General features: G+C 37.3%; 1 protein-coding gene across 6 annotated transcripts in view; it reads left to right on the forward strand.

Moving 5' to 3' along the window:
• NINL (ninein like) overlaps window positions 1-23,283 on the forward strand; it is a 184,330-nt gene extending 161,047 nt beyond the window's left edge. For 5 of the 6 annotated variants that reach the window (XM_027853948.1, XM_027853953.1, XM_027853950.1 and 2 more), the window contains 6 exons: window positions 990-1,059; window positions 2,405-2,563; window positions 7,345-7,458; window positions 12,658-12,870; window positions 19,486-19,599; window positions 22,324-23,283. In XM_027853948.1, coding sequence (XP_027709749.1) covers window positions 990-1,059; window positions 2,405-2,563; window positions 7,345-7,458; window positions 12,658-12,870; window positions 19,486-19,599; window positions 22,324-22,515 — 862 coding nt within the window. In that variant the 3' untranslated portion in view covers window positions 22,516-23,283. Of the gene's footprint in view, window positions 1-989; window positions 1,060-2,404; window positions 2,564-7,344; window positions 7,459-12,657; window positions 12,871-19,485; window positions 19,600-22,323 lie in introns of those variants that run through there. The other variant, XM_027853952.1, reaches the window with a different exon arrangement.
• The last annotated feature ends 2,887 nt before the right edge of the window (window positions 23,284-26,170 follow it).

Genomic DNA, 26,170 nt, shown 5'->3' on the forward strand with positions numbered 1-26,170 from the left:
TCTGGAGTAATTTATCATTTCCTTCTCTAGCTCATTTTACAGATGAGGGAACTGAGGCAAACAGGGTTAAGTGACTTGTCCCAGGTTATACAGCTATTAGATGTCCGAGGCCAGATTTGAACTCACATCTTCCTGACTCCAGACCTGATGCTCTATCCATGACACCACCTAGCTGTCTCTCATTTATGTATATGCAAATACTTGTTGGCATATTTTTTCAGGAGATATTTATGGAGAATAAATATCCCCTGCCCCCAAATCTTCTGTGCTATTTGTCCTCAAGAATATGGTCAAGAGAGTGTATAGATAGTTCAGTATAAGCTCTTACCATTTCAAGCATACATTTTGCCAATGAAATAAATGTATTAAAGAGTAATGTATATTTGAGGAAAAAGGAAACAGAAACTGTAAGTAGCCTAATTTTTTAATTAAAACTATACACTAAAAGAAAAAAAAGTAAATTATTTAAATAAATATGACTGATTTGGTATTAGAAACATGTTTAAAAATAATTACTTGGAGCAGAAGGAATTTCAGAAAGAGACACGAACAAGACAGTTTTGACTACCATGTCAAATTATATATGCTTAAAAATGCAAGCTGCATGTAAAAATGTTCCATAATTTCATATATAGTCCTCTTTTTCTGTTCTTTTTATATGGATATCATTGTGTCTGCTAATATCTATTAGATTCATAATGATAAAAAAAAAAGAAAACAAAATTCAAAACAATTACGTAGCTCAAAATCCAGACCAGAGATATGCAAATGGAATATGATGAAGATGGAATAATTTGATTGGTAGTTGCAGTTTTATACATTTTACTAGTAGATACAATTTACTAGTATGATATAGTATACCATTACATTGAATAGTATGTATTTACCTAGTGTATAGCAATGGGTTCACTAGCTCAGAATATAAAGAGTTTAGTGATTTTTTTGCTGAATCGTTGCCTGTGCTGTTAATGACTTTTTCCTCTGAACAGGAAGCAAATAGAAGAATTACAGAGAGAAAAGGAAAAGGCTTTCACTGAAATAGAAGAGTATAGTAAACAGGTAAAATATTAACATCTTTTCCAGACATACCTAAGAATAAACTGAAAACCTAAAAGCATGAACCTCTTCTTGGTCAAATGACTCCAATCACATTAGAGTCATAGAATTTTAGAGAGGCAAGCATCCTTTGAAATCGAGTTCCACCTCTTGCTGTATAGAAGCAATGGTTTTTCCATTATATCATGATGTAACACCATGGCAAAGATACATTTTGTAGGGTTTGGGTTTTTTTTTTTTTTTTTTTTTTTTTAGGAACTGCAGTTTTTGCTGGGAGGAAAATTAATAGTATCTGATATTTATTTAGCATTTTAAAGTTTACGAAGGACTTTGTATACATTGTCATTTCATCCTTACAAAAAATCTTATGAAGTAGATATTGTTATCCCCACTTTATAGGTGAGTAAACTGAGGCCCAGAAAGACTAAGTGATTTGCCTGTGACCACATGGCTAGAAAGTGTTAGAGGTGGGCTTCAAGCTGACTTCTCTCCTAATTCCAGCTTTAGGCTGCCCTTTCTACTTCCCCAGCTTCCATTCCATAATATCATTATGACATAATTGGTAAATGGAGTTTATGTATTAGTACAACATTAAAAATAATTTTTCCAGAAGTAAGTTTTTAAAAATTTGGCAATCATGTTTTACTTTAGTATGGTGAATTATTACAATATATAATGTGTTTTAATATGTGGCAGAGGTTTTCAGAGCACTGTATTCAAATTATCAAATAATTCCCGTGGGTTTTCAGAATGTTATAGATCTGTTCCATTTCCATTTTATATACTAAAACATTTTATCTGTTAAGGAATGAAATGAAAGTGATTACTTTTTTCCTAAATTATTGAGCTGCCAGTGAAATTTCTCTCTGTATTTTAAAAACAAATTTTTATTGATATCTGTCATCATCTCGATTTCTCCCCCTGTCTTCCCAGAGAGCCATCCCCTATAAAAAAGATTTTTAAAAAAGAAAGAAAAAAGCAAACAAAATTAATAAATGTATCCAAAAAATCTGACAATGAATGCAGTGTTCCACTTACCTTTACAAAGAAGTCGTCAGGGCGACGGGGGTGGGGTTTGTCTTATATCTGTCTCTTCTCTGTGATTTTGCAACATTCATTTTCATTTGTTTTGTGGTGGTTCTTTCCATTTACATTGTTACAGTCATTGTGCAGACTGTTTTTCTGGCTCTGCTTACATCGCTTTGTATCAGTTCATATAGAATGTTCCATGACTCTTTGTATTCTTCATATTTGTTGTTTTTTTCAACCCGGTAATATTGCATTACTTTCATGTACCACAATTTGTTTAGCCATTTTCTCTCTTATTTTAAAAAATCTTTTCGTCTAGACAGAGAAGCACAAGAATGAAATCTCCCAGCTCAATATCAAGATCAGTCAGTTGACCAATGAGGTCTCTGTGCTACAGGCTCAGAATGAGAGCAGCCAACAAACTGTACAGCAATTAATACAGAGACTTACAGAAGAGGGACGTCAGAAAAAGGAGAAGGTGAGTGGGACTGGGCAGCTGCAAGAGATAAGCCAAGAAATGAGAAGAAAGGCAGTTTGGACGAGAGTCATAGGGACAGAGGGAAGAGGAGCTAAGACAAGCAGCTAGGTAAATATTCAAGAGTCTGTTAGTTGACTCTAATGGAATCAGGGCTTTCAGTGTTGGTAGATCAGGAAAGAAAATATAGTGATTGCTCAAAGATTCAGGCCCTGTTGGGAAGAAGCCAAAGATGTTCCATGTAATAATCTTTCAAAATGTTGTAGATAGAAGGCTAGAAAAATCAAATAGAATTAAGTAACCAAAATAGCAAGTTTTTGAAGTCTCCATTTACATAGCTAAAAAGGGCTATTGGTTTCTCTTTCTCAATTTTAAGTCAATCAACTAACATTTATTAAGACCCAGGCATTTTGCTAAAAGATGAAGATACAAAAAAAGGCAGAAGAGAGTCCCTGCTTTTAAGTAGTTCACAGGGTAATGGAGGAAGTGACATGCAGATAACTAGGTGGGGATATACACACACACACACACACACACACACACACACACGTATGTATATATACACATACTAATTGGGGGTAGTCTCAGAGGAAAGGCATTAAGATTAAGGATAACCAGAAAAGGCTTCTTTCATGAAGAAGGTGGAATTTTAGATGAGACTTGAAGAAAGCCAGGAAGTGAAGATGAGGAGGGAAGGAGTTCTAAGCATGAGGGGAATAGTCAGTAAAAATTCCCAGGGTTTGGAGATGGACTATATTGTCTGAGGTCCAGCAAGGAGACCAGTGTCACTGGATTGTAGAGTAGTGGAGGGGAGTAAGATGTGAGATTGGAAAAGCAGGAGATGCAGGTTATAAAGGGCTTTAAAAGCCAAACTGAGGATTTTATATTTGATCTTGGAGGTAACAGGAAGCCACTGGGGCTGATTGAATTCAGGGATGGGGGTTTGATGTGGTCTGAGTTATGTTTCAGGAAGATCAGTAGGACATATCCATATGAACTGGAGTGGGGAGAGACTTGAGACAGGGGGACGACTCAGAAAGCTTTTGCAGTAGTGCAAGCATGAGGTAATACAGGCCTGCATGAGGGTGGTGGCAGTGGCAGAGGAGGAGTGTATATGAGAGAGGTTATGAAGGTAAAATCAACAGGATTTTACACTGTTAAATATTGCATTTGTACTTGCATGTTATGGTATGGCCGTGTTGGACATTGTGAATGCTGTAGTTGAATGTCTTGGCACATGTCACTATACCCTTCCAAGCTGAAGGGGTTTAGCCTGGTCTAGCCTCAAGGATGTGGATGGCTTTGATTTGCGAAGCTGACCTGGGAGATTGTTCAGTTAGGTTGAGATCTCTGTAATTACTAACAGGTACAGTAAGAAGATACTAGATCCAAATCTCATGGTATATTCTGTGACTACTCTTTTCCAAGAGATATCACAGGACATTTCCCTGTAAGAGCAGACCTCCTCAGTCCAGACTGACATCCTTGGAGTTAATCAGATTGTAGTGACCTTTGGGAGTAGGGAGTTTGGGGCTGGAAGGTCCTTTCCACTTCTGACTCTGTGATCCCATTGTGCCATGACCAAAGTCAGGCTCGTTCTCTTCTGAAATCTGTCCTTCCTATCAACTTTGCCTTTCTGTTGAGGGAATCACCATTCTTTCAAGAAGTCAACTTGTCATCCAGGAATCTTATAGACTATTCAGTCTGGCTTTTAAATGCCTTCACAGCTTGCCTTTTAGCTTACCTTTTCCCATTGATTTCCCATTACTTCCCCTCATGCATTCGCTGTTCCAGTTAGACTGCCTTATTTGATATTATATGAATCTGGCCTTCTGTCTCACACCTCCCTGTCCTTACACAGGCTGTCCCATGTCCCTGGAATGGACTCCCATACTTTTCCTCTTAGAATCACTGACTTCCTTCAAGGTTTAACTTAGGAGGCATCTCCTGTAGGAATCCTTTCCTGATCTCCCTACTTCTTACTGCTTTGTCTCTCCTTAAACCATATTGTGTCTGTTAACAAGTTATATTTCCCAGTATAATATAAACTCTTGGAGGGAATGGACTACTTTTTCAGTCAATCAATAAGCATTTATTAATCACTTACTATATACCAGACACTATGCTAAGTACTGGGGACACACAAAGAAAGGCCAGAACCCAGTCTCTATCCCCCAGGCACCCCCACATTCCAGTAGGAAAATCAACATGCAAAAATGGGTAAATACAACATATGTACAGTGTAATTGGAAGGTCATTTTATCCCTGTATCCTTTGAATTGAATTGAAGGCAACAATTTTTTAAAACATAGAAATAATCATAATAATTTAAGACAGTCTATTTAACTGACCATATAAAAAATGAACAACCTTGGATTTTTCACCTAAGAAAACCATAAAACTCAGTTTAAAAAAAATGGTTGTAGAGCATATACTATGCTACAGATCATATTATATTGCAGGTCAGATCTGTGGTAGAGTGGAAAAAATACTCACTTTGGAGTCAGGAGATCTGGTTTCAAATCCCAGGTCTTAGGCTTATTAGTTATGTGACACTGGGAATATCATTCCACCTCTTTGTACCTCAGTTTCCTTCATATGTAAAATGAGCATAATAATGTATTCCCTTACAATTTGCTTATTATTGTATTTATATGGGTAAATAAGTGGCACAGTGAATGGAGGGCTGGGCCTGGAGTCAAGATGACTCAGTTTCCTGAGTTCAAATCCAACCTCAGACACTTAAAGCTAGCTTATTATCTGTGTGACCCTGGGCAAGTCATTTAACCCTGTTTGACTCAGTTTCCTCATCAGTAAAATGAGCTAGAGAAGGAAATGACAAACCACTCCAGTATCTTTGCTACGAAAATCCCAAATGGGGTCATGAAGAGTTGGACACGACTGAAAAAACACTAAAGAACAACAAATAGTGTCAATAACACTAATTGCGTTGTTGTGAGGAAAGCATTGTGTAAATTTTAAAGTGCTTTGGAAGCCTAAAAGTACTGTAACTGTCAGCTATTTCTCTTATGTCTATGCATATGTAATAATGACAACTGACATTTATGTAGAATTTGAAAGATTACAAAGCACTTTACCTACAATACCTTTCCTTATGGTAGCTCTCTGAGGTAGTTAATAAAATATCATTAACTGCACGCAGGAAGAAACTGAGTCTCATTGAGGTTAAGTGATCTCATCGGGTCACATAGATAATAAGTATCTAATGCGGAATTTGAACCTGTGCCTTTCCTGATTCTGAGTTCAGCACTTTTGACATTATACCACAGAGTACAGAGTTATCTCTTCATAAAACAGAAAGCCTAAAATAATACTAGTGCCTCTCATTCGTATACCCAACATCAAAATGATGAGACCTTGTACTACGAACATATTTTCCCTCAATGTCAGTAATTTTTTTAATATATATTTTATTTTCTCCCTCAATTGTGTGTTAAAACAGTTTTTTAACATTTTAAAAAAAGTTTTTGAGTTCTAAATTCTATCCTTCCCTTACTCCATTCTCCTCTCCCTGAGACAATAAACAATCAGATATAGTTTACACATGTGCAATCATGTCAAACATTTCCATATTTGTCATTTTATACAAGAAGATTTGAATAAAAGAAAAAGAATGAAAGAAAGAAAAGAAAAAATAGCATGCTTCAGTCTGTATTCAAACAATATCAGTTCTTTCTCTGGAGGTGAATAGTATGCTTCATCATTAGTCCTTTGGGATTGTCTTGGATCATTGTATTGCTGAGAATAGCTAAATCGTTTACAGTTCTTCACTGAACAGTATTGCTTTTACCATGTACAATGTTCTCCTGGTTCTGTTCACTTCACTTTGCATCAGTTTGTGTAAGCCTTTCCAGGTTTTTCTGAAATCATCCTGCTTGTCATTTCTTATAGCACAATAATATTTCATTACAAGCATATACCACAGCTTGTTTAGTCATTCCCCAATTGATGGGCATCCCTTCAATTTACAATTCTTAGCCACCACCAAAAAAAAGAACTGTTATAAATATTTTTGTACAAATAGGTCCTTTTCCCTTTTTTGAGATGTCTTTGTAATCTAGACCCAGTAGTGGTATTGTTGGATCCAAGGATATGCACAATTTTATAGCCCTTTGGGCATAGTTCCAAATTGCTCTCCAAAATGGTTGGATCAGTTCATAACTCTACCAACAGTTAGGGGCAGCTAGGTGGTGCAGTAGATAGAGCTTCGGCCTTGGAGTCAGGAGGACCTCAGTTCAAATTCGAGCTCGGACACTTGACGCTTAGTAGCTGTGTGATCCTGGGCAAGTTACAATAATTGCCTCACCAAAGAAAAAGCAAAAAACAAAAAAAATCCCAAAACAACAACTCTGCCAACAGTGTCTCAGTGTCCCAGCTTTCTCACTTCCCCTTCAACATCCATCATTTTCCTTTTCTGTTATATTAGCCAATCTGATAGGTATGAGGTGGTACCTCAGAGTTGTTTTAATGACACTTACTAGCTGTGTGACCCTAGTCAAGTCACTTAACCCCACTGGCTAGCCAAAAAAAAAAAAAAAAAGGATATGTGGGTGAGTTGTCAATACACTATTGATTTATTAGATATTCTCTTTTCTAGACTTAAAAGACTTATTTTACCAGATTTGAACTCAGGTCCTCCTGAATCTAGGGCAGGTGCTCTATCCACTGCACCACGAAGCTTTCCCCCACATATCCATTTCTCAAATGAAGTCATCAAATTGCTAAAATGATACTTATGTTTGTGAATTTAATTTAATACACAGCATAGTCAAATGCAAGAACTGGAGCTGGAGCTTGAACAGGTGAATCAAGAATGCCAGTCTCTGAGACTTTCAGAATCACAGCTGAAAGAGAAGCTTGAAGAAAACCTGGATCAGGTACGTGCCAGTTGTGGCCCCTCACAGATTCTCGCCTGCTCCATATGTGCCATAAATGGCAGGGCTAAGTTTTGAAAGTCCTGGCACTAATTTTAGTGTGACGACAGGTGAATGACCTAAGTTCTTTTCGGGTCTTCATGTGGAGAGTTTAAATCATGAGGTGATTTTGTGTACAAGACTGTTGTGAAGCAACTGGAAAATGTAAAGGGTCACTGGAATCATGTGTGGTAACTAATGATAATAATTATATATGTAATAACTGAGCCTTAAAGTTTGCAGAACACTTTATATATCTCTTTAGCACCTTATAACAATCCTGGAGAGCAAATACTATAGGTATTATTATTCTTATTCTACAGGTGAGGAAATTGAGGCTCAGAAATCCTTAGTAATGTACCTATCGAGAGGGAATAGTGGTAGGAAAGATGATCTATCTGCCGAACTGCCACCATTAATAAATAACAATTACAGTTGTTCAAAAATGGTATGGATTGCCCCAGCTAATGTCAGTTATAGAGAGTGGGTTTTGAACCCCAGATCTTCTGGATGTCTATCATGCCACACTTCTTCTAGATAGGATGCTGAAATTAGAGGTAAAAGGATGGCACCACAATTAAATATGTATAGGAGATTGTTTTAACTATATCTTAAAAATACAAAAATGAATCAGTCTTTATTGTTCTCGGCGTGTGTCAAATCTGATGTTGGAGTCTAGACAGAGCCAAAAGCCCCACCAGCTCCAAAGGATTCACACTTTGAGTATCACCAGCCCAACAGAAATATGCAAAGATCTTGGCTGTTATGTCTAGAGGTTTCCCCTCAGTTCTACACTTGAACATATGTAATGTTGTCCGTCCTCTGAGGCTAGCCTTGAACTTACTCTCATGTTCCCAGAACTGAGATCAACAATAGAGTTGGTCTGCTTAAGGAGCCTCTCAAAATAGGTCCTCACCCTCAGGAGCAGGCCAACCCAAGCCTGCATGCAAGGGAGCACGTCAGGGCTAAGTCATCTGCTGAGACTAATTAAGTCTCTAACACTTGTAGGAAAGGAGGGAATAGTGGTAGAAAAGATGATATAGCTGCAGAGATGTAGCTGTTAATATATAACCATTAGAACTGTACAAAAATGGAGTGGGTTGCCTGGAGAAGTAGTGAGTTCTCCATTACTGAGGGCCAACTAAGGCTGGATGACCAGGTATAAAGGATATTGTAAATGGCATCACTCTTCATGTATAGGTTGAACTAGATCAGGGGTGGAGAACCTGTGGCCTCGGACTCAAGGCCTCAGGTTCCCCACCCCTGGACTAGATGGTTCTGAACCTCCTTCTATCTTTGAATTTCTCTATTCTGTAATGTTGTAATGTCTTGTGCATGGTACTTTTGACACTTCTAGAGCTGAAGAGAACCTTGAAAAATAGTCATGGAGTCATACAATCCCAGAGTTAGACAACTCTTCAAAAGCCATCTATCCTAACCCTTATCTGTTCTAGAATCCCCTCTATACCAGCCTTAGCAAGAAGTCATCCAGTACCTCATCTTTAAATACCTCCTGTTTAAGGGGGCTCATTACCTACTATAGCTAAACCATCTCAGACTGACCAGACACATTTTAGTTTCTCAAGGAAGGAGATTTTCATAATGTGTCTCAAGGATTCATTCCATTAAATCTCAGTCAGGACATTCCCCCTTAATTCTTGCCTAAGTGTTGGGACAACATAAGCTGATTCTTTTGTGATTTGAAGTGTGGTGGTAAAATTTGATGATGATCATATACTACAGACAAGAAAAATTACATGAGGTTGCAAAATAGACAAGTGGACAAAAAAGAACCAAAATAGTATCTCTTTTGGGAAATCCAGTCTCATCTATTTTGGGGACAAATGAAAAAGAACACGATTGCTCTGTTTTGTTATTTTTAAGTACTTTCAGTTGTGTTGGACCCCATTTGGGGTTTTTTGGTAAAGATCCTGGAATGGTTTGCCATTTTCTTCTCCAGCTCATTTTACAGGTAAGGAAACTGAGACAAATAGGGTTAAGTGACTTGCCCCAGGGTCACACAGCTGGTTAAGTGTCTGAGGCCAGATTTGAACTCAGAAAGATGAGTCTTCCTGACTTGAGGCCCAGCACTCTATCCACTGTACCACCTAGCTGCCCCTTTATACATTGTTCTGTAGGGGGAAATTATTTTTGTTATTGTTGTAATATTGTTATATTTTGTTATTTGTTTTTGTTATTTACACTTGCATAAGTCCAAAATGAAAGAATACCCAAAGGACTTAGGATGAAAATGTAGAACATATTAGAGGCACTAACAGAGATAAAATGATAGAGAGAAAATCAAGGACTGTTGGAGTTTGCTGGTGTTTAACACTGGTTCCCTTCCCTAGAAAGATAGGGCCAATGTTTAACAGTGTTTTAGGTGCTTTTTGCTTTGAAATTCTGGCATTTGGTATGTGGCCTTCAGGTGGAGCAATATTAACTGTTGTTATAGTAATCAATCAGGAGTGTATTAAGTGCTTACTATGTCTATGCTGAATATTGGTGATACACAGACAAGTGAAATGGCCCTACCCTCAAGGAAGTGCTCTAAAGAAGAAGTAGCCAGCCACCTAGCCTAACGTATGAGGAGGTAAATAAATGGTGATGCCCCAATAGAACCCAGAGGGTGAGAAGAGGATTCCACTTCCCTGTATGTGTCTGGTTAAACTATACTAGAAATTTACTTCCTCCATCCTGTGATAGTCAAGGAGGATGCTTGAGAATTGACTTAGCAAACTACTTTTCTCATGTAGAAAATAAGAAGGAAGTGTTAGGAGGACAATTGAAAAAGTATATTTTAGAATAGTGACTGTCCTCTATTATGTTTTCTAATGAAAGGTCACTATAGCCTACCTGTCAGGGATACTTTTCAGAAGTGACATTTAGTACAAATGCAGGTGGCTGACTCTTGACTCTCGTTAATGAGAGGAGACCTAGATCAGGGTACTTTATAATCATGGCTCTAGAAGAAAAGCAAGGAAGGTCAAAACCACCAGAGGTGACCATTGTATTCTTTTATATAACTTTTTTTTAATTATGAACTGGAAAGTCACCAAAAAACATGAATATTTCCATGCACAAAGAAGACTAGTGAATGAGGATGTTAGATGCAACTGCACATTCACTATATACAGCTTGTTCTTTGTAATATGAGTTAAATTTAGTGTGGTAGTACCAGCATTGCTCTGTTTTTCTGTCTCCATCTCCTGTCTCCTCTATTTTTAAAAACATTTCATTGACACACTTTGCTTTCTTTTCTTCCCTTTTTTCATTTTATCGCTGTCATTATCTCCCGATTTCCCCCACCCAGTTAAAAAAAAAGTCTCTCTTTTAACAAAAGTATAATCAATCAAAATATATAATTGTAATGGTTGTATCAGGAAATATATGTCTTCTTCTGCGTCTATAGCCTCTCCCCTCTCTATCAAGAGGCGGGAGACATGCTTCCTCATATATCTTCTGGAGTCGTGATTGTTACTATGTAACAGAAGGGGATTAAAATATGAGTGAAAGATTTGAAGGGACTCTGGGGCTGGAAGGCAGTTGAGGCCTTGAAATTGTCATGCCAGCTGTTATTTCTCTGGAAGAAGACTTGAAAAATTTTTAGTGTCATATATCCATATTTGTCAGTAAGAATTTCCCAGTTGTGGAAGCCAAAAATTGCCTTTGTTCTGAGGAGAACTTACTAGTCTCTGCACAGTGCAGGGGAAGTTCTTGGTAGTAGAGACATGGCTAGTGCTTAGCATGGTGCTGGAGGGACTTTATCAATGCTAATTAATTGCTGTGCCCTTCGGAATAAAAACTGAATGGCAGCATGGCATCCTCTTTAAAGTAGCGTTCTGGAGTTTCCTCATGAGAGCTTTCCATTTTGGTTCCTCTTAGTTTGTGTAATAAGGACAGTAGCCTTATTTCTTTTCGTGGTAATGTTGTGAATGAAAATATAATGAACTATGTGTTATCCACGTTCGGGACATAGAAGGCTAATCTGGGGTTCTGGTTAATAAAGCTAATATATAAACCATACTTGGTATAATTATAGTAATAGCTAACAGTTATATAGTGCCTGTTGTGTGTCAGGCACTCTGCTAAGCATTTTGCAATTATCTCATTTTATCCTCACAGCAACCCTGGGAGAGAGGTGCTATTATTATACTTACATAACAACATTTATATATAAATGTATATATTTATATCTTTTGTGTTTATTTCTGTATTTTTCTGTATAATTTATATATTTATATTTATACAAGTGGGAAAACTAGGTGGCACAGTGGATAGATTGCCAGGCTTGGAGTCAGGAAGACTCATCTTCATGAATTCAAATCTGACCTCAGATATTTACCATCTGTGTGACCCTGGGCAAGTCATTTAACCCTGTTTGCCTCAGTTTCCTCATTTGTAAAATGAGCTGGAAGAGGAAATGGCAAACCACTCCAGTATCTCTGCCAAGAAAACCCCAAATGGGGTCACAAAGTGTCAGATATGACTGAACAACAACAACATTTATATAAATAATATTTATATTATCATTTCATTTTAGAGATTAAAAAACTGAAGCTAACAGATTAAGTGACTTGCCATAGGGCACACAGCTAATACGTGTCTGGGGTCACATTTGAACTCAGGTCTTCTTCAATCTAGGCCTAGTGCTGTATTCACTGTACCATCTAGCTGCTCTGATTTTTTTAGAGAATTAGAATATAATAAAACACTTAAAGCAAAAACTCTCTTGACCTTAGCTTAAGTGTCCATTGACAGTTTAGAAAAGGTTTAGCATCCTGTAGTACCTAAGGATAAGTTAGGAACATAATTTTTTTGTTCTGTAGGTAGGCCAGGATGTGGTTATTGAGGAGTTCTGGGTGATGGATTACAGTTTAAAAAAAAATAATTTTATTAGGGAGTTGTTGGTGGATGATGGAACATTTGTAAATTTTAAAGTGTTATATAAATGTGAATTATTATTATTCTAAGACCAAAAAAGAATTCTGAGCATATCTTCTGACTTTTGTGGTTAGGTGTTTCCTATATTTTGAGGTTGTTGCTGTCTGTCATCCTATGCTTCCCTGGCCTACCAAAGCCTCCTTTGCTACCATTTCTGGAAATGACTCTGATTTTCAGCAATTTTTCTGTAACTGTTGTGTCTTTCCTATTGGGATGTAGTTACTAGAATCCAAGGCACGGTTGAAGCTGGTGCAGTCCCAACACGCAGAGGAGATGTTTCACGTAAAGGAGCAGATGTGCCAGTTGGTGTCTCAGGATTATGTGACTGAGTTACAGAATGCATTGGCAGAAGAACAGGAGACAGTCCAGCATCTCCGGGAGGATTTTAAATTCTGCACAGAGGAAGTGAGTAGACAACTGGCAAGCCAGAAGGTAAGCAGAGCACGCTGATGTGAGGTGGTATGTTCAGAATCCTGGGACTTATTTCGGGAACAAATTTCAAGACGTCTATCTGAGAGTCACTTTGCTAATATTGAAAGGTGTATTTTGGCTTGTTGTTCAATTATTCAGAAAAACGAAACCCAAACTAGCATTTCCCCCAAAATGACATTTGTGTTTTTTGTTTTTGTTTTTGTGAATCTCTAAACCAAATGAAATGGTAATTATTTTAGCTGGGCTTACCCATGTTTGTTCATTCCCCTAAGGCCTCATTACTAAAAATTAATCAATGTTGGCTTTTCTCTCTAAAGGCCATTCAAAGAATGGGCAAGCTTAGGAGGTAACTGATTACATCTGTGCGGCCAGTCCATTAAAATTCATGACTTATTTTTATTTTTATTTTTATTCTTCAAAACCAAGATACTGCTAAATTAGACCTTTCCAACAGGCCAACCAGTGGAGAGGATGAGAGGAATTGTAATTAATTTGCACATGAATTCCCATGAGGCTTTATGGAAAATACAACATATTCCTAATGCCTTCCTCTCTTTTTAAAAATAAACAAAACAAAGCCTTTAGGGATCTTTGTCTCACAAAGTGTTTTCACCAATTTATTCTTTACCCCTGGATTCTCATATTCAAAACCAATGTTGGGGGTATTAAAATCTGTTGTAGATCAGAATGAATACTACAGGGCTGTGGTGCTAGAAAACTATTTAAATTACATATATGCTATATAAGTGTGAGCTATTACTAAGTAAGAAGAGAAAGATGGTCACTGTTTTTAATATAGATGTCTGTATCTCAGGGATCTCCAGAAATGGGACAGGGTGCCAAAGAGACCAACTACTATAAGAAAGGTTACACCCAAGCAGACATAATAGCAGAGTGAGATTTTATTCCCACTGGAAATTGGAAATAAAGAGGGAGTTAGAAATCTGAGATGAATGAGGAAAGGAGAAAGAAAATGAGGGAAAGATATGGTTATTTCAATGAAAAAGTCAAATAAAAAGAATGATCTCTACTATGGAAATACCCACAAGTTTTCAGACAAAGGCATACATAATTAAAGTTAAACCAATTAAAAATAACTTGAAAATATGTATATATAGAGAGACAGAGACAGACAAGAGACAGAGAGGAAAAGAAAAGGGAAGGGAGAGATACAGAGAGAGGAGACATCTACGGAAATGGTGTGATTAAAAGAAATTCTATTAATTCTGTCTTAATTTGAAAGATGGATTTTTAATACTATTTAGAATTCCAGTCCATAGATGGATTGATTTCTGAATGCTTCCCTAAAAATGTTCAATTTTCTGGGGTGTTTTTAGGGGGTGACCTAGTGGAGAGAACACAGCTACAGATGATTATGTTTAAGCTGCATTTAAGATTTCATATTTGCTTAATAAAGGCCTCAGAGAAACTCAAAGCTGAGTCTTTAATTTCCATCTATTTACTGCTGCAGATTTTAGTAAATGTTCAAATATCCTAAGAAAATGTGCTATGTCTTTTTCTACTGAGGTGGAGGATTCCAGATGGGGTAGAATGTTGAGCTGGGACTAGGGGGTGTCAGTGGTGTAGAAACCAATCTCCCTCTTTTTGCCTCTCATTTTATTTTGTCTCAAAGTCATAAAACAAATGGAAAAGAGTATCTACAGTTTTTGCATTTGTGTTTTGGATGTGACAGGAATGGTCTAAAGCTACAATATGTTATATTTGGGTTAGTTGTAAAGAAGAATTTTCCTCAGTACAAAAATTGGGTTCCATATTTGAAAAGGTAGATAAGGAAGGCTATGTAATCTCAGTAGCACTTTTAAAAAAAACAGGTACATGAGCTGACTTTTAATGGAGAGAATAAAGTAGATGAACCCATCAGGCACCAGCCACATCTTCTGCCTACTGAATATACCAGCCAGGAAAGGCATGTGTACATTGGAAATAGAGAAGTGGGCAAGAAAACCAAATGAACTTATCTCTTGTGCTGAGTAATGGAGGCTTTCAAAGAAAAGAGCAGGATAAAATAGTTATTCTGAGCAAAGAAAAATAAATTTATTTTCTCCTTAAGCCTTCTGAAGCCAAAGTTAATAGGAGAAAATGTTTGCTAATCAGTGAAACAGGAAATTAAATTATAGATAACTCTGAAATGTGTAAGATATTGTACTCCTTTTAAAACGCTGTCTTTAATAAGAAAAATGAAGGAAAGAAATTTGGACAATTAGGAAGTTATAAAAACCATGCCAAAATAACTATTGGCAAAAAGCAGATAAGAGAATGCTTAGAAAATATGAACTTAAAGATTTGGCTGGCATGTTATTCTGGGATATTAAAGAAATGAATTTTACTTCTGTTTAATTTTGCACATTTATTTGGGGCACAAATAACAGACAACTGGAGAGATGTTCACACATTCATTCATTCATTCTGCAAACACATACTGTTAAGGGATTGTATTTTAGGGACTGTATGTATGCAAAGCACTATGGTAGTTTCTGTGTGACAAAATGAATAAGACGTGGCCTCTGCCTATAAGCAGCTTACAATTTAGGAGATAGAAGACGTGTACACAAATATTTTAGGATCTGTGATTTCATCAGTGATGGCATTTCCCAGTATTGGAATTCCTTCCATTAACATAGATCGCATATCCTAAACGGAATTGCCTAAGTCACGTAGGGGTTGAGTGACTTACCTCGGTTTTTCTGTAGCTAGGGTCAGAGATAATATTTGAAGCCAGATCATCCATACCTAAAGCACAGCACTCTACCCCCTATTCCATGCTGCCTTTATAATTATAATGCTTTAACATGTGAAGATGTACAAAAAGTTCAAAGGATGGAAAAGTCACTATGGCCAAAGTACCAAAGAGGCTTCTTAGAATATGGAGCATTTGAGCTAGATCTTGAAGAATGGGTAGTATTGAAATAGATACAGATGGTGGAAGAAAGCATTACAGGCAAAATGAACAGTTTGAGCAAAGGCCTAGAGGTCACAAAGGTCAGGGAGTGGCGAAGGAATTATAAACAGTGAAGTAGACGAGCATGGGATGTATGGAGAGAACAGTATGAGATAGGATTGGAAATGGAGGTTTGTACCACATTGTAAAGAGTCATGGATGCCATACTTGGATTTTATTCATTAGGCAGTGGGGTGTTACTGAAGGTTTTTGAGTGGAAGAATAGTGTTGAAGGTTCGTGAAAAAAAGGGGGCAGGCAGCTAGGTGGCCTAGTGGATAGAGCTCTGGCCTTGGAGTCAGGAGAACCTGAGTTCAAATCTGGCATTAGACACTTAGCACTTGCTAGCTGTGTGACCCTGGGCAAGTCATTTAACCCTGATTGTCTCAACAAAAAAGCAAAAAAATAGAAATTAAAAAAAAAAAACAAAAACAACAATGCTGATTTTGAATGCCTTCCTCCAAAACAGTGTCAAACTAATCAAAACAGAGCAACTAAACTGTATATTAAGATGTCTGCAGATTGCATATTGACCACATATCAATGTTATCTATATTTCATTGTATTTTTGCTTACTTTGTTAAATATTCCCCAATTATATTTTAATCTGGTTCAGCCAGAACTCAGAAGTGTTGTGGGCCAAATGTAGTTCACATGTTTGACGTTTCTGCCCTAAATTATTAATTTGATGCCTCATTATAATGCTAATGATAGTGATAACTGCTAGTTATATAGTACTTCAAAATGTATAAGGTAGTTTATGTAGATTACTTAACTTGATCCTTACAAAAAGCCTCCGAGATAAATGCTACAGGTATTTCTGTCTTCATTTTGCAATTGAGGAAACAGACTGAGAAATTAAGTGGGTCGAAAAGGTGACATAGTATCAAAGGCAGAAATCAATCCCAAGTGTTCCTAATGTCAAGTCCAGCCCTTTAGCCACTATTCCATGCTTCCACTAAAGTCTTCAAGTATAGGCACAGGAATGGACTGTATATCTGCAGTCTAAGAACCTGCCTACCCAAGTACACAGACACTTGCCATTAGGAGGTCGGATTCAGGTGAGAATATTTTTGGCCACAAGCACAAGTGAAAATGATCTACCAAGTGTGAAACCGCAGATCCTTTAAGTATTGAAGTAATAATTTTGAAACATGACACAAAGTGGTTTGAGACGTGACCATATGATTTAGTTGTAGGATCATAGATTTATAGTTGGAAGGTACCACTTGTTTTACAGATGAGAAAAATGGCTAAAGGACTTGCCCAATATCATATCTAGTAAATGTCTGAGCTGGGATTTGAATTCAGGTCTTCCTGACTCCAAATCTAATCTTTATCCACTATACCAGGGATTCTCTAGTCCAGTGTCAGTTTTGAAGGACAGCAATCTTTAAATTTTCTAAATGCTATCAATAGCTTTATGGGTTCAAAATTTCTTGGAAAAAAATTAGAGGAAACTATAAAATTGTGGATGAGTTGCTGATCTTCCATCAGTAGGGGCAATTTCTACACTTAGACTTTCCCCACACTGATTAAACCATAGATTTGGACTCTTCCCTCTCCTTCTCCCCCCAAATTGATATAAACAGCAGAAGGTTGGTAGCCACGCATTAGTTTAAAAACTGTAGTCAATCCAAAGTAAGAAGTAGTGCTCTCTTTGATGACAGTAAAAAACAAAGCATGACAGATTTAATGCCAACCCAGATGATGATTAATGATGGTGTGCTGACAGAGAGCTGATCAATAGAGTATTGACCATGGGTTTACAGTGTGTTACAGCAGTCACCCTCTCCCAGGATTAACTAGGAAGGCTTCTCCAGAGGCAAGCTCAAATAGAAACAGGGGCAACTAACCTATATATTCGGATACCTGTATATTAGGAAGAGAAGTCCTTGAGTAGAATTACTTGAACTGCCCTTAGAAATTCCATTTACTTTGAAGCATGTCAGTCCCCAAAAGATATAGGCAAATTCCAGAGTCAAGAAAAGAGCCCCCAGAGGGATGAATGGAGCAGAGATGAATGTGCAGGACAGATCACATAATCTCAAAATTTCTAGTCCAACCTGTACCTGAATAGAAATGCCTTCACAACATCCCAGATGAGAGGTCCAGTGAGGGGCCAGCCACAAGCTCAGAAAGCAGTGCATTCCATTTAAGGATGCTTTCGTTTAGCTGTAAGCCGTCTAATTGCAGCTTCTATCATAGGTCTGCCCTCTGGAGCCAAGTAGGACAAGTGAATTCTACATGATATCTCTGTAAAAGATTTGAAGATTGCAGTCATTCCAGCCTCACCTTCCCACAGTCATTGTGGGAGACAAATCCCACTGAGTTGTCTTTTCTCTAGGCTAAAAAAGTCTTTGAGTAGATCCTTGTATGGGACTTCCTTGAGTCCCCTCACTGTGATGGTCGCCTTCTCTGGTGCATGTCAGCTTCTCAAAGTCCTTTCTGAAATAATGGCCACAATTGAAGACGGTATTATGGATGTGGTATGTCCAGGGCAGACAGTAAAGCAAAACTATTCCCTCCTTCCTTTTGGACATAGGCATGTGCTAAGTCATAGAAAGCAATAAATAGCAATTAAATAAAACACAAGAAACATTTCAGGGCATTACATGCTTGTCAAATGAATGGTGCATGTGGTAAATACTGTCAGTAATTTAGAGGAGGTAGAGATTATTGGAGTCTGACACAAGTTTTAGAAGGCTTCATGAAAAGGAGATTTGAGATAGATCTTGAAATGTAGGCAGGCTCTAATATTTAGAATGTGTAAATCACAAAGAGGAAGAATAATGTAACAAGTAGTAGGCTATAAGTAATTACGGCTGAACAATGAAATAGGAATAGAGACTGGAACTATCATAAAGGACACTCCCAGGTGAGAAAATTCCTCTACCGATGCACATCCCCACTTTGTTTTCAACTTATCGTCTTAGAAGGTTGCCTAGAGCGCTGAGAGGTTTAGCGAATTGTCCTAGCTCACACAACATTGTAATAGGACAGACTAAATGTAAAGAAAACTGTACTGGACAACCTCCTGGGTTATTAGTCTCCCAAGGAAAATTCCATCACTTTCAAAGCATTAATTAGAAAAATCTTAGGTTTATTCTACTTTCTAACCCTGAGCCGTCTTTTAATAATAGGCTAGGTGGTCTGACTCTGGTTTCTTGAAAAAGAAAAAAACTAACATTTAGGTGGTACCTTTTGTGTGTCAGGCACTGTGCTCAGTGCTTTACAATTATATCATTTGATCCTCGCAACAAGGGCCATTATTATCTCCATTTTAGAGTTGAAGAAATTGAGGAAGACAGAGGTTATGTGACTCGCCCAGGGTCACAGAGTTAGCAAGTGTCTGGGGCTAGATTTGAACTTGGTTCCTCCTGACTCTAGGTCCAGCACTCTATTCACTGTACCACCTATCAGCCTCCTCTTTTAAGAGGAAATATTTTTATATTTTGTCCTACTCCATTACTCTATTATATTTTAATATGTTAGCATTGCAACATCTTTCTAAAGCATGACTGTTTATAGTTTCAAACCTCTATTCCAATATGTGTGTATATCTCAGATACTCAAGATTCACTTTGTATTTTGAAGTATACAAACAGGGACATTCCACTATGAATTTAAAATGGTGATTTGTAAGCTTTTCTGACAGGAACAGCATGAAGAACAGCTTAAAAACATGGAAGAGAGGGTGGAAGAGGTGGAAATGAATTTGAAAAATATGGAAATACTGCTGCAAGAAAAAGTGGAACAGTTGAAAGAACAAGTAAGTGATGTTAGCTTTAACCATCTTTGTGTTTGCCTCCTTTTTTCCTGAATATTTTTTCGAATGATAGATATTGATCTGCTACTTTGGAGAAGAGACTGCGGTAGATTACAATGCAGAGAGAGCAGTGCTGAGCCTGGGGCTATGCTAGAGAATACTTCTTGGTAGTCAGGGACTGGCTTTTGAGTTTAAATGTGGCCCATTTCCTCATCCAGCATGTGTGTCCTAGACACTCAATATGGGCTATGAGAAAAGAGTGATGGACGGGAAATCAGGAGACCTGGATCCTAAGTGTGAGCAAGACATTTCATCTCTTAGGGCCATGGTGTTCTCATCTACAAAATGACAAGAAATGATATCTTAAGAAGTCTCTAAGTTCTAAGAATGTTAGCGCTCTGTGGCTGAACACTTGTTAGTTGGTGATGAAAAGAAATATATAAATATACAAAGAATCTTGATTTATCAGCATGGAAAACTCTTTGTATAGGAAGTCTGTCCACCATTGCAGATCCCAATCCCAATCCCAAACCCAATCCATCTGGTCTCTCAGGGAACTGCTGAAGGGATGCAAAGGTTAAGTGGCTTGCCAGTGGTCCCCCATCACAATAAGTATCAGATTCAGGACCTAGATATTCCTGATTATGGGTCGAAAATTTTATTCCCTGTGCCATGCTGTTTTCTGGCAAGGAAGTAAGACTTGAAAAATAAGAATATCTTTTGAGAATAATGTATACTTCCCACTGCTGCCACCAATGAGTGTTAACAGAATTTTTTAATGTAGTCTGGACAGGACCTAGATTTAACCTGGGAACACCTGGAGAAGAAGAACAATCTGTGGATGGTCATTTACTTTTACCACATATGAGGGGACTTAGATGTATTGAATATTTTCTAGAATGTCCAAATAGCTTTAAATAAGAAATAGAAAAGCCACTATCTAATTAATGAAAACCAAAGTCAAGTCAGTAAGTACTGAGTAATCTGGCCCCTATTGAGTGCCCAGTACTTTGCTATAGGCACAGCAGGAGATTCAGAAGAAGACACAGTCCTTGTGTGTGCAAGTTTATGACATAGTTAAGGACACAAGATATCCCTATATAAAACAAGAGCAAAACACAATGCAATCAAATGCAACACGGTATGGTGTTGACTGGGGGCAGCTAGGTGGTGCACTGGATAGAGTGCTGAGCCTAGAGTCTGGAAGGCTTATCTTTGTGAGTTCAAATCTGGTCACAGATGCTCATTAGCTGTGTGATCCTGGCCAAGACACTTTACCCTGTTTGCCTTAGCTCCTCATATGTAAAATGAGTTGGAGAAGGAAATGGCAAATCACTACAATATCTTTGCCAAGAAAACCCCAAATGGGGTCATATGAAGAGTTGGACACAACTGAAAAATGCCTGAACAACAAAATGTTGTTGACTATAAGTGTTTCAGAAAATCAAAGAATTCTAAAAGAAATTGAAAGGATATTTTAATATTGGTGGTTTTATTATTTGCAATTAAATGACACAGAAATTAAGCATCTACTGTGTAAGGCACTGGGGATACAAAGACAGACGTGAATAGTTCCTGCTCTCAAGGTGCTGTTTTGGAAGGTTTGAAGAGACTGCCCAGGATACATCTCTGCACACATTAAATGCATCTGTGCATTTAATATATAAAAGGTCATTTTTTACAAGATCTTTCAAGTTATATTCTAATGCATGAAACATTTCATGTAGAACAGTCTGTATTCTTATGAGCATTCAGTCCTTGTGTTATGATAACCTCTGTACCTCCATAACTTGAATATGACCAGTAAGTAATAAGGGGTTGGTATTGATATCATTATAAACAAAAATTGTGTTTGAATCTTGTCAACAGCAGATTAAAATTCTTAAGTTTATAAGGCCTTCTTATTTCAAAGATTTGTGATTTCATCACTGTGGGAACTCACTCAAGCAATGTATAGATCACAACTCTTCTGTGAATTAATAGATGTTCAAAAAGTTGCTTTGGCTAAAAAATCCATCACCTTTTGGCTGTTTTGATGGTGACCCTCTCCAGATTTAGGAGGGCCTGAGATGATAAGAGTCCATGATCAGGTCCATAACTCAAAACCTTTCCAGCTTGATAGGACCTTACAGATCTTGGGCTCTGATGGCATAAGTGCCCCACATGCCTTGAGGTATTAAAGTAGGACTTTAGTCATCAACATATAATAAGCTTAAAACCGCTTAATGAATAGAAATTTGCAAGTGTTCCTAGGGCGCTTTCTCTCAGGCCAGCACTAAAGCATGCTGGTTTTATTTTACTTCCTATACAAGAAAGTTGCCTGGTAAATTCTCAAAATAAAAGAATTCTCAAAATAAATAGAAAAGGTATTTGTATGCTCATTGATATGGCTTGTTGGAAATGAATGCTGAAAACTAAAAATTAATTAATTAAAAGAAGATATGGCTTGTCTACTTTTTAAAAATTCATATTAAAAATCACATTTTTCCCTGATTTTCCACACTGTGTAGTTTGAGGGTTATCATTTTTACTATGAATGAGGAAAAAACACTCATCAATTAGTATTTTGTATAGTTCTGGATCAAAGGCATAGCATATTATTAAGTGAACACCGTGTGATATACAGGGTCCCTGAGCACATTCATTTATCAAACATATAATGTACCTAATGTAGGATCATACATGGAACATCATATCAAGTAATATATGTTGCTTATTTTTTCCTAGTTTGCAAAGAATGCAAAATCTGATTTGCTGCTAAAAGACCTGTATGTGGAAAATGCTCACCTAATGAAAGCTCTCCAGGTTACAGAACAGAAGCAGAAAGGTGCTGAGAAAAAGAATTTTGTCTTGGAGGAAAAGATTATCGCTCTCAATAAGTTAATAAACAAGATCACTCCAGCATCTCTTTCTGTGTAAAAACTATTTAAAAAAAAATCCTTTTGAGAGAATGTTCACATTTCTAAGAATCTTGCCAGTTATGAACAACCAGCTAGTGGTCGCGTCATGCAGATGGGGATCACCATATTGGGATCCGGAGTGGGATCCGCATGTGACCTTGAGGCTGGCAGGTTCCTCACCCCAGGATAGACTGTCAAGTGTTCACTGAGGGCTTCAACTGACCTTGGGTAACTTCCCAGGGGAACTCCCCATCTGCCTCCCATCTGCCTCTCAACAGAGTTTAACTGCTTATTGATTGGGTGATAGAGGGTCGGTGGTTTCTTCAGGGTGCAGTGCTTGGGAGGGAAAAACAACAAAACATTTCAATAAAACAAAGGCTTTCCTTTGGTCTCGGTGGCCCAGATGAGCAGAAAGTCATTAGAAAGATCAATCATTCCATAGTTATTTCCTTCTGACTCAGGTAATTTTAAGTTTTGTACCCAGGTAAAAAAAAAAAAAGTAAAGGGGCACTCTCACTTCACAACATGACAAGCAGCTCTTTAATTGTGAATTCCCTCTTTTAGCAAACTACCCTACAGTAAGGGAACTGCATAGGTTGCACAAAGGTCTGTGGGCTCAGGTCATGATGCTATTTATTGTAAATGCAATCTTCTCCCCTTGAGTTTTGTCTTTACACTGGAAGTTGTATTATATGTAAAAAAAAAAGTATAGTTTTTGTATCTATGTGTATATAAACCATGGATATTTGGTTTATCTAAATGTATAGCTATAAATGAAATTACTGTATTTGCTTTGGTATGTTTTTAATAAGAAAAGTTTTAATATTAAAAATGTCAATGTCTGAAAGTTTGTGGATTTTCTTTTTCTAAATAATAACTGTTTATATAGTGTCTATTATGTGCCAGGCTAAGCACTTTACAAATATTATCTCATTTGATCCTCACAAAAATGCTGGGAAGTAGGTGCTATTATCCCCATTTTATAGTTGAGGAAACTGAAGCAAAGTATCTGAGACCAGGTTTGAACTTAAGCATTTCAGAAGCAGGTAGATCTAAGAAAGTGGGTTGGAGGTTATAGTGGCCAAGCTATTTAGTTCGTTAACTCCTCAAATACCTAAGTTTCTTTTCTATGTACAATTTCACTGATTTTTTTTTAACCTGAAAAATAAAGTTCTCACATACATGCATAGTCCAGCAAAACAAATCTCACATTAGTCATCAGAAAATGAATGCCTTTGAATGTTAAGTTCATTATCTCTCTGGCAGAAAGTGTTTGGTGTTTCCTCTTCATTCTTTTGGACTTGTAGTTTATCATTGTGTTGATCAGTGTACTAAAGCTTTCAAAATTGTTTTTCAATGTAATATTGTTATCACTGTGTAGACTGTTCTCCTAATTCTGCACACTTCATTTTGCATCAGATGAAAGAAGTCTTCCCAGCTTCCTCTGGAAATGTCCATTTTGCTATTACTTATGGTACAATAATACTCCATTTCATTCATGTAACACATTTAGCCATTTCCCAATATGACAATATCCCTTTAGTTTCCAACCTGACTGCCATGAAAAAGCTGTGAGTCAGTAAATAAAACTCATGCCCCTCTCCTGGGCTAGCCTTTTTCTGATTACTGAGGACCGTTTTTATCTGCAGGGGATCTGAGACTGCCTGACAGGCTACTATGAAAATAACTGCTGTAAATATTGGTATTTTTCCGCTTCCTTCAACTTCCTTGGTATATAAGTTTATACATACGGGTATATAGCTGGGTCAAAGGATATACACATTTTAGTAATTTGGGGGGTATAGTTTCAGATCAATACCAATAGTATATGTGTATACTTCCTTTCTCTCAGCCCCTCCAAAGCCTTGCTAAGAATGAGATGCATTAATGTCTAGTCCATGTAGGAAGTATGTATTTGAGAACCTAAATGTCAAACTACAGAAATCAGACTCAGGAAGTAGGTGTTTTATACACTGAGAATAATAGGATTATTAAAGAGCTAGAAGGGACCATTAGAGATTATCTAGTCCAAACCCCCTCAACTTAAAAATGAGGAAACACACACAGTCTGCACACAGTGGCAGAGCTGGGATTTGAACCCAGGTCTTCTGACTCCAAACTCAGCACTCTTTCAACTATAGACCAGAAATTCCTACAGCTTTTTTATTTTTTGTCACCCCTTTGGCAGTATAATGGAAGTCTATGGTCTCATCAGAATGATGTTTTTAAATAACATAAAATAAGTAGGACCACAAAGGAAACCAATTACATTGAAATAGTTTACAAAATATTTTCAAAAAATCAAATTCACAAACCCCAGTGAGAACTCTCACTCTATAACAAACTGTCTATATAGTTCTGAGTCTTCTCTACATATTCCCTCTCAAAACGTATGTTTTTGGGCAGACTGTGAAGGTAGTTATTACAAGTATTATCTCCATTTTATGCATAAAGAAACAGGTTCAAAGAATTGACTTGCCAATGTTTAAAAAGCTAGTATCAGAGGAGAAATTTTGAACTCTGATGTCTCCTGGTTCCAAGTGCAGCATTCTTTAAATTATGCCATGTCAGTGTGATACAGACAACCGTGACACTGTCAACCATATAACTGAGGGGCATTCCTTAAATGGAGCTATCACATGAAACTATAAAGTAAAATGAACCAGAACCAGTGGTTTTAAAGCAAGGTCTAAATTTAGGTTTTTATAAATGCATCATTTCATTATTCTGTATTCCATACTTCAGCAAGAATGGCCTTTTCTAAAAAAAGGATTTGAAAGTAAAATTTGCATACCCAAGCCCAGTGAATTCTCTGGGAAAGCTACTGAAATGCTCTCTGCCCTCTGCCCACCCCCCACCCCTCATATTAGTATTACAAATGTGCAAGGCAGTGTGGCAGGTGCTATATAAGTGGAAAGGGAGATGGGCCAAATGCAGAACAGAACCATAGTTAAAATTTCAAAAGTCATCTATCCTTTTCAAAGTCCTACACATTACTGATGCTGTAGAAACTAGATTAGGATATGATTATAAAAATGCCATAGGCAATGGAAAATAACCCATGGAGATGTTATATGTAGCTGACCTTAATACAAAAGCAGCTATATTAAAATTATACAACAGAGCAACACGCATGCCACCTTTATCCCACAAGGTCTTGAGTGAAGGATTGGCCTTAAATATTCACTGTGTGCATGTGTGTATATTATTCACACATGTGAGTAATGTGAATTTCCCACACAGGTGCTATGAAAGTGTTTTATAGGGGTTTCTGTGACAGTATGTCTAGAGACTGGTTGATGTGGGACTGACTTTGGTTGAGACAAGTGGGAAAGTCACGAGGAATGCAATTTGTGGAATGGGCAAGGACAAACCACAGAGAGTGTTTGGGACAGAACCAACCCTGAGGGCTATATGAAATCGACAGAGTCTTATGATCTAGCCATCAGTCACATGACATCCTGAGTCTGAAGAAGAGACACAAGTTTCTGCTGTGTCAGCTTTGGTTTCTTTTCTTAGAATGGCAACATCTTAATGTTTTTACCTTTGTGTTAAAAGACAGGGCATTAGCCCTGACACGACAGTCAGACTATCATGAATATGGACATTCTCTTAAAAATAGTCATTTGTAAATTTGTATTTGTATTTGTAAATTAGTTGAATGTAATTAAAAG

Source organism: Vombatus ursinus, unplaced genomic scaffold (assembly GCF_900497805.2).
Source record: "Vombatus ursinus unplaced genomic scaffold, bare-nosed wombat genome assembly UNPS02010219.1, whole genome shotgun sequence".
Taxonomy (NCBI): domain Eukaryota; kingdom Metazoa; phylum Chordata; class Mammalia; order Diprotodontia; family Vombatidae; genus Vombatus; species Vombatus ursinus.